The 8,910-nt window shown below is 42.0% G+C and overlaps 1 protein-coding gene across 3 annotated transcripts in view; it reads left to right on the forward strand.

The window, feature by feature from the left end:
* The window catches only part of nell2a (neural EGFL like 2a), a 137,989-nt gene that overhangs the window by 115,532 nt on the left and 13,547 nt on the right, over positions 1 to 8,910 (forward strand). For all 3 annotated transcript variants that reach the window (XR_001311236.1, XM_014020820.1, XM_014020819.1), the window contains 2 exons: positions 1,958 to 2,098; positions 4,720 to 4,913. Coding sequence is in view for 2 of the 3 variants with exons in the window: in XM_014020820.1 (XP_013876274.1) it covers positions 1,958 to 2,098; positions 4,720 to 4,913 (335 nt within the window). In the remaining variant the exon portion in view is untranslated. The remainder of the gene's footprint in view (positions 1 to 1,957; positions 2,099 to 4,719; positions 4,914 to 8,910) is intronic.

Here is an 8,910-nt window from a genome sequence, read left to right on the forward strand (position 1 = left end):
GTATATCTTTATATATGTATGGGTATGTGTATACATTTATGTATGCCATCCATGTATTTATCCATTTATTTTTAGGTGAGCACAGACAAAACAGATGGCATTAAGATCAGGGCGCTTATTTATAAAACTTCTTAGAATTACTCTTAAGAATGCTGTTAAGAGTGGACTTAAGTGTAAAAAAATTCTTAGTTAAAAGCTGAGAGTAAAAATCAGTTATCAAGCATCCCAGTCTTACTTTAAGTGAAGTGTAGGAGTAATTCTTAAGTGTCAGTCTTAGAGCTGATTTGCGACACCTGGCTGTGCCGCAAAGCTGATCCTGGATGACGTCGTTAGGAAAAACCCCGACATGGACCAATCACTGCCTCGAATTTCATGTTCAAGAACATTGTCAGAGAAATGTCAAGATAAGACTGTGAAAATGCTAAGATAAGTTCATTTTCAACACAATAATGTTGTCACCTTGCACTGATTGTCTGTAGAATTACATAAAATGTCCTCATTTGCATCATGAATACAGATGAAAATCTCACATTTTTTAAAATCAAAAACTCAGCAGCTTTAAATTTGTTTTATGTCTCAGAGCCTGAGGTCATGTTGAGCTGCTTCCTTCTCCTCTTCGCCACTGTCTGCAGACAACACTGGCTTTACACACAGACACACACACACACACACACAAAATGCGCACACAACCCGCTCCGTCATTACCAGCTTGCTCCGAGGGGAGCGCACCCCCCCACCCCCCACCGCACGCTCCATCATTGTATCACGTGATTGTTAATCTAATAAACGAAACGTTCAGTCCCACCGTAATTTTCTTTCTTTCTTTCTTGTGTGTGTGTGTGTGTGTGTGTGTGTGTGTGTGTGTGTGTGTGTGTGTGTGTGTGTGTGTGTGTGTGTGTGTTGGTGGTGGGGTGACCCATGAGCCCGTCTGCCTGTCGCTCTGTGGGGGATACTGATGCCATACAGATGTGAAGGTCACACCCGGCACACGGCCATTTTCATAATGAGAGCGGAGCATCGTGCATCATGCGCAATCATAAAAAAAAGCCATCACTGGTTGTGCAGACGCATTTAATCACGGTGCGTGTCCGGACCTAAACATATTTAGCCCCCTGCTGCATAATAACGGGCTTTATTTCCTCTTTCATGTGGGTCTGGGGCCTGGGTTTAATTAAATGTTAGCTGGAATATCAGAGCAATCTGTCTCTCTGTGTGCATTATGCTCATTGTTAACGAGTGAATTGGATTTTTCTTGGTTGATGTTCGCCGGGCAGCTCACTGTAATGAAAGCCAGGACGAGAGAGGAGGAGAGAGGAGGAAGAAGGGAAAAAAAAGGAACCAAAACAAAGGAAAAAGAATAAAGAGTCAAACGGAGAATGACAGGGAGACAAATACAGGGAGGAGAGAGTCAGAGCACTTAATCTCAGTCTTGCATTAAAGACAAGAGCTGTAAGGAGAGGCAGAGGCGAGGATTCTTCTAAGTGGTGCTCTGTGAAAATAAACATCGGCTCCATTTATTGACACCCACCCGGAGCCATTAGCTGAGTGTCTTTTCACATCGTCGCGGCAAGTCTTGTCCGAGCGAAATGAATTAAAGAAAAACAGCGCACTCACCTTGGAAATAATTTGTTTACCTGCATGTCTGTACACACAATGAAGAGTTTCACAAAACACAAGCTCTTTCATGTAAGAGTAAGCTTCTTAGACTAGATTTATTCGTTCCCATGCTATCTTTTATTGATACAGATGCCATTCTCTGGCTGTGAGACCAAGTTTGATCAATGAAAGCTTTGGTCTCTCAAAGACTACACATGTTGGGTTTTAATTATGAATCAGTCAGCGTTAAAAATGCCCACGAGGCAACAACGTCTCAGTCGCTGCAAAAAAAAGCATATTTTAAAAGCCGATGTACGTCTTGGTGTGTATGGATGTCTGAGTGTTGCTCCCCTTTCTGCAGATATCGATGAGTGTGCGGACGGCTTTGTCGAGTGTGATAGTAAATCCACTTGTGTCAACTTGCCCGGCTGGTACCACTGCGAGTGTCGTGACGGCTACCATGACAACGGCTTGTTTTCCGCCAATGGGGACTCGTGCGTGGGTAAGTTAACCCCCTTCATTTTCACCTGACCTTAATAAAAAAATAACTTTTTGGCGGCAATGCCAATATTTCAACTGTCACAAACATGTATATTACATATAGACTGTTAAAGAAACACATGGTGAGTCAAAAGTTTCAGGACACTCCTATTCAGAAACCAATAGGAAAATGAAATGTGTGAATACCCCAGCAAGTAATGGCAGAAGAGAGCAATCTTTGAAGCTATGTCCCAAACATAACCATCTTGAAAGCCACCATACCGGATCAAAGTCAGATTTATCCAATATTAAGGGTGTCGTATAGCATATCCATACATGTCAACTTGTACGGATTGTCCGTAAGTTATAAGGATTTTGCGCCATTTTGCAGGTATAAGGACGTATAGAGCAATTTTATGGATTTTTTCAAGTCGTAAGGATTTTTGAGCCTGTAGGATTATTTAAAAAAAACAATAAATAACAGCAAATAGCCATCTACCAGCCTTTCCTACGCTAGAAATAAGTTTTGAACTTTTTCCGCTCTCCTTTCCGCAGCCGACAGACCCCCCCCACCCCCCGCGGGTGCGAGTTGTACGTATTTTTTGCAAAATGTACAGATTTTTGACACTTTTTATACAGGTAAACGTCCGAAGAGGTTGACATGTATGCATATCAAATAAGACCAGAACTTTCTCTGAAATCAGTTGCTGCTATCAGATTTACTAAATACCTTTTGGTTCAGGAGTTGTCAACACACAGTTCAAAAATATTCTTGTTTGCTACAGGAGTGTCTGTGTTCAGCACCAGGAGCAGCACACTGAACAAGTCAAACATCAGTGCATCACAGGCAACATTCCCAGTAGTTGTTGCAAATTTCTGTGTTTATAACCTTTGAACCACAAGAGACATTGCCAATCTGATTGTGGCAATCCATTTCTAGACACTTCTAATCTTTGTTGATATTCATAATGACCTTCCCGTTGAAAGAACATGCACTTAATCTAAAATGGTGGCTTTCGAGATGGTAGCCATGTTATGGACCACTGATATACTGACTAAAGGCGTCACGCTTCAGAAGATCAATGTGGTACGAGCGCAATGCCACGTTATAAAGGGTGGGCTGTCAGTCTTAGTAATTTATCAGGGCTCGGTTTCTGCATAGAATTGCATACAAATATTAGTTTTTAGTTTTTCATTGATTAGCTTCTGTCTATTAGAAACATCATCCATTGCAAACATATACTTTGGCAACACGTTTTTGCCTAATATAAGTATTTACTGACAAGCATTTCTATTAAATAAAAAAGGGTAGACCAATAGCAAACTGAGTTTCATTAATGTGCTGACCTAAATTGAACATGTCACAATTACCACATTCAACTTTACCAACTTGACCTCGCCCCAAACAATATGGCTGACCATGAAAAGTCACATGATAGCACCTCTAGTCAATATGCCTCGTTGTTCTGGACATCTACCCTAAAAGTTAAATTCCCTCACTCATTATTAGCTGGTGTATTCAAATTTTACATTTTCCTTTTTGTTTCCGAAATAAATGTGTCAGAGACTTTTGACTCACCCTGTTTTTACTGTACAGTATACTGTATACACATTTATTCACACTTTTTTATTTTAATTACCTAATTCCGATGAGTGAACACATTCCCATATCTGAAAGAAATGTTTTGTATCAGTCTGATCTTTTGAGGAAGAGTTGTTTCACGAGCCTGAAAAACAATAAAATCCTGGTACTTGTTAGCTACAACTGGTAAGATTGTGCATAACCTTTTTTTCAGAACCCATTTCAAAATATCTGAGCTATTACCTTAATTTAAGTGCAAAGTGTGTAACTAATGAATAAAGAAAATGTTTTTTTTATAAAATGTCACTATAAGCTTCATAATTGTACATCTCAGTTTCAAAACTAGTAAATGGATTCTGCGTATTTGATCGAGTCCAAACAGCAGAACTTTGTTAGACCTGAAGGTCAGCTGCTATCAGAGGCTCACTCAAATTTAGAGATGTATATTATTTTCTGATGTGGGATTTAATCAGAGAGGTATGTCACTGTATGTGCATATTGTTTGCTGTCTTTCTATTTTTCCTCTTTTTTCCCCCCACAATGTCACTTTGCTTTTCCTGCAGCTTGTTCATTTTGTGGAACATTGTCTGTGATTCAGCATGTTGGAAGACATGTCAGAGCTGTCAGAACAGAGACCCTCAATCAACACTAACATTGAAGCAAAGCCTGTAACAATAGTTTTGCTGCTGCTCTGCTGTTTGACCCTGTCTGAGTTGTCAGCTTGAGATGATGGAGGCAAGAGAAAGAAAGCATATTAAAGACATTCTCCATTAAATAAATAAACAACAGAAGAATAACCCGTCTGCACCTCAGAAAGTTTGAATTGGGCCAAAAGTGGGTTTCTGGGTTACGATACAGTTGCAGACTGTCTGTTTCCCCTCAAGATTTGGAACATGTGTGTGCATGTGTGTGTTGCTTCGGTTTCCTCTTGCATTGCATTCTGAAGCAAAGCCGCATTAATGGCTTCTCTAATTGACATTTTTCACAGCTCGCGTGCACAGGGAACAGCGTCACCCGCACTGAGCATATGTACCGTGTCATTTTTCTTGTGCTCCCTGCAGATATTAATGAATGCAAGACAGGGAGGAACACCTGTGCCAACGACACAGTGTGCTTCAACCTGGAGGGGGGCTACGACTGCCGGTGCCCCCACGGGCACAACTGCACCGGGGACTGCATCCACGACGGCAAGGTCAAGCACAGCGGGCAGATCTGGGTGCTGGACAGCGATCGGTGCTCCGTATGCTCCTGCCAGGTGAGAAACCGAGCGAGGTGGAGAAGCAGAGGGATGAGGGTCATTCAGGGAGATGAATTAGTTGAAACAGGTGGGATGATGGATTTTATTACTCGAAAACATGGAGACAGGATGTGTTTTAATGTTGAAGCTCTTTCTCTCATTTGTCCTGTTTGTTCATCAAACTGATCATGGAGGGTGTTTTTTTTCCCCGCTTTGTTTGTTTCGCTCCATTTTCCAAGTGTCTAAACATAGAATACCAAAACAAGTGTAAACCTGCTCTTTTGTTTGACTGATGCCGTCCCCCACAGGGCCAATCAGCAATAAATGTCACCTTCCTCTGCTGTCAAACACACCACTACTTCACAGCGAGTGTTGGACTTTTTAAAACACATTGAGAAAACTAATGAGCGCTTTACTTTGTTTTCTAATCTAAAGAGATGTGTAATAACTGGTAACATCTTGGCACCTCAAGGCTAATATTATTATAACTTTCAGAAGAGCAAAGCCTTTACCACCAATGCTTCATAACTTTGATGTACAAACATGCTCATGTTTGACCTTAAGAAAAAATTTAAAAAATGAGATCTTTGTTGCAAATTATGTTTAATCCACTGCCTCAGTGCAAAGAAGAAATCTTTACTGTAGTTTGCACTCAGTCATAGTAAATAATTGAAAAGATAGTGGAACTGTGTGTTCATAAAGCTGCACAGATAAATATTTAATACCACCAGTGGGTAAAATAAGTTTTATGTAACGTGTTTGTAGTAACAAACCCAAAAAATTAACAGCTAACTTTGCCATTTCCCTTGGTATTTAATGGGGTATTTAGCTGAAAAAGCAGTATATTTCTCACTAAATTATATTCAGAAGCAGCAAAAAAGTTTTATTCAGCTGGTTGGAGATACAATGACCAAAAAACTCAATGTTACAGTGTGCTAGTTGGTGAAAGGCAAAGGGCTTTCTCTTGGTGTAAAAACTGATCATGTGAGGTTTATGTAAAAGTTATACAACTAGAAGGACAAATATTATTAAAATATAAAATATCAGCTTTACATGGTATTTCCTGGATAGAAACAGCATTTTAACATGTCCTCTTATAAACACTGAAAAATACTACATGTACGATTGTCTGTGTATCCGTTTTCTGCCACTTATCCGGAATCAGGTCACGGGGGGCAGCAGCCTAAGCAGAGAGACCCAGACTTCCCTCTCCCCAGCCACTTGGGCCAGCTTGTCTGGGGAAATCCCAAGGCGTTCCCAGGCCAGCCGAGAAACATAGTCCCTCCAGCGTGTCCTGGGTCTTCCTCTGGGCCTCCTCCCAGTGGGACGTGCCCGGAACACCTCACCAGGGAGGCGTCCAGGAGGCATCCTAACCAGCTGCCGGAGCCACCTCAACTGGCTCCTCTCGACGTGGAGGAGCAGCAGCTCTCCTCTGAGTCCCACCCGGATGACTGAGCTTCTCACCCTATCTCTAAGGGAGAGCCCAGACACCCTGCGGAGGAAACTCATTTCAGTCGCTTGTAACTGTGATCTCGTTCTTTCAGTAACTACCCAAAGCTCATGACCATAGATGAGGGTAGGAACGTAGACCGACCGGTAAACCAAGAGCTTTGCCTTCTGACTCAGCTCCCACCTCTCCATTTGGGGCAGGACCTCCTCCCTGACCCAGAGGCGGCACGCTACCGGTTTCCGGCTCAAGACCATGGTCTCGGATTTGGAGGCACTGATCCTCATCCCGGCCGCTTTACACTCGGCTGTGAACCGCTCCAGCGAGAGCTGGAGATCACGATCTGATGAAGCCAATAGGACCACATCATCCTCAAATAGCAGAGATGTGATCCTAAGGTAACCAAAAAGGATCCCCTCACCACCTTGGCTGCGCCTAGAAATTCTGTCCATAAAAGTTATGAACAGGATCAGTGACAAACAGCAACCTTGGTGGAGTCCAACTCTCAGTGGAAACGAGTCCGACTTACTACTGGCAATGCAGACCAAGCTCTGGCACTGGTCGTACAGGGACCTAACAGCCCGTATCATTGGGCCTGGTACCCCATACTCCCGGAGTACCCCCCACAGGAATCCCCTAGGGACATGGTCGAATGTCTTCTCCAAATCCACAAAACACGTAGACTGGTTGGGCGAACTCCCATGCACCCTACAAGACCCTGCTGAGGGTGTAGAGCTGGTCCGCTGTTCCACCACCAGGACGAAAACCACACTGCTCTTCCTGAAACTGAGATTCGACTATCAACGGACCCTCCTCTCCAGAACCCCTGAATAGACCTTACCAGTGAGGCTTAGAAGTGTGATCCCCCTGTAGTTGGAACACACTCTGCGGTCCCCCTTTTTAAATAGGGGGACCACCACCCTGGTCTACCAATTCAGGGGAACTGCCTCCGATGTCCACGCAATATTGTAGAGTCGCATCAACCAACACAACCCCACAACATCCAGAGCCTTAAGGAACTCTGGGCGAATCTCATCCACCCCCGGCGCCCTGCCACCAAGGAGCTTTTTAACCACCTCAGTGACCTCGGCACCAGAGATTGGAGAGTCCGACCCAGGGTCCTCAGGCTCTGCTTCCTTATAAGAAGACATGTTGGTGGGATTGAGGAGGTCTTTGAAGTATTCTGCCCACTGACCCACGACATCCCGAGTTGAGGTCAACAGCGCAGAAATACTATTAAAAGTAAAAGAGTGTTCCTCACTGTTGAATTGTAGTGAGTAGCTGACATCTTAAATTTTGAACTCTCCCACTTTTCGACAGGAAATTCCCACTAGAATTAATTTATGACCACAACTGGGCCACAGAAAAAATGAGGTGAGATGGAGATTTTACAAGGTGAATTATGCCAGCAGCCGGCTAAAGGCTACTTGTTACTCGCTACTTTTGAACCATGTGCACATCCACCTGGTGGTTGGATGTCGTCATTTTTTGGGTAAAATTGTCATGCATTATAGGAGATATAGTTTAAGGTGAAAGCTAACTTCAAAGCAGCATAAGCCTATTCTAAACACATAAGTATGTCTTTGAAGCTTTCGCAGGCCACAAAAAATGTATTGGGGAGCCACATTTGGCCCGTGGATCTTGAGTTTCATGCCTGTGATGTACATACAGATGATGATGTATTCAATGGGTGGGGAATTCAGCAACTTCAAAACAAAATTTTTTTATTTGTTGCCCAACAACCTGGAATTCAAATTAACATCAAATAATAACACAAACACAAATTATGGAGAATTTTGATAAAACAGTTGGGAGTTGCATTTACTTTTTAAGAACTTGAGCGCAGTTTGAAAGTTGACACTGAAGCTGTTTTTATTCATTTGTCTTTTTTCTAGTGTTTCCCCAATTATTTAAGCATGCGCAACTTCAGAATCCATTTGAATTTTAAGACTATTGGGATAGATGTAAAATAGTCATTCTTAAATAAACAAAAAATTATTAAGAAAAAGCATCAGAAATTCAATAACTTCTGAGAGGGAAGAAACATTAAAAAGAAAAAAAAAACTAAATGTGTGGATCATCCCACAGACAGTCTGGATTCTGTCAGGTGCCAGCATCATGTTATTACAAATCCCTGCCTCATTACTGAAGTCTCCAACAAGTTGCTTTTAAAAAATTAAATGTCTTTGAAAATACCACAATCATGTTTAGTTTGAATGTTTATGATGGTCATGTTTAACACCAGAGAGCCTGAAAGTCATTTAGCAACCAGATATCAAGTTTCCAATGAAAACCAACCATTTACAGCTTTTAAAGTTCAGAATCACTGTTTCTTGTACTGTAAACATGTTTACATCAGTTACTTCAACAAACAATTCATGTCACCAAGTAAGTAATTTATCATCCCTAATATGTTACAAATGAGTTTCGTAAAGGTAATAATTTTATTCTATGACTCGGGCCCAGCTGCCCAGCCCCTTTAGTCAGGATTTGGGACACATGAAGTTCTCACATAAAAATGCGGAAAATGAAAAGTATCACAGTGACACCCTAGCAAATATATATATA

Source organism: Austrofundulus limnaeus, unplaced genomic scaffold (assembly GCF_001266775.1).
Source record: "Austrofundulus limnaeus strain Quisiro unplaced genomic scaffold, Austrofundulus_limnaeus-1.0 Scaffold267, whole genome shotgun sequence".
NCBI lineage: Eukaryota > Metazoa > Chordata > Actinopteri > Cyprinodontiformes > Rivulidae > Austrofundulus > Austrofundulus limnaeus.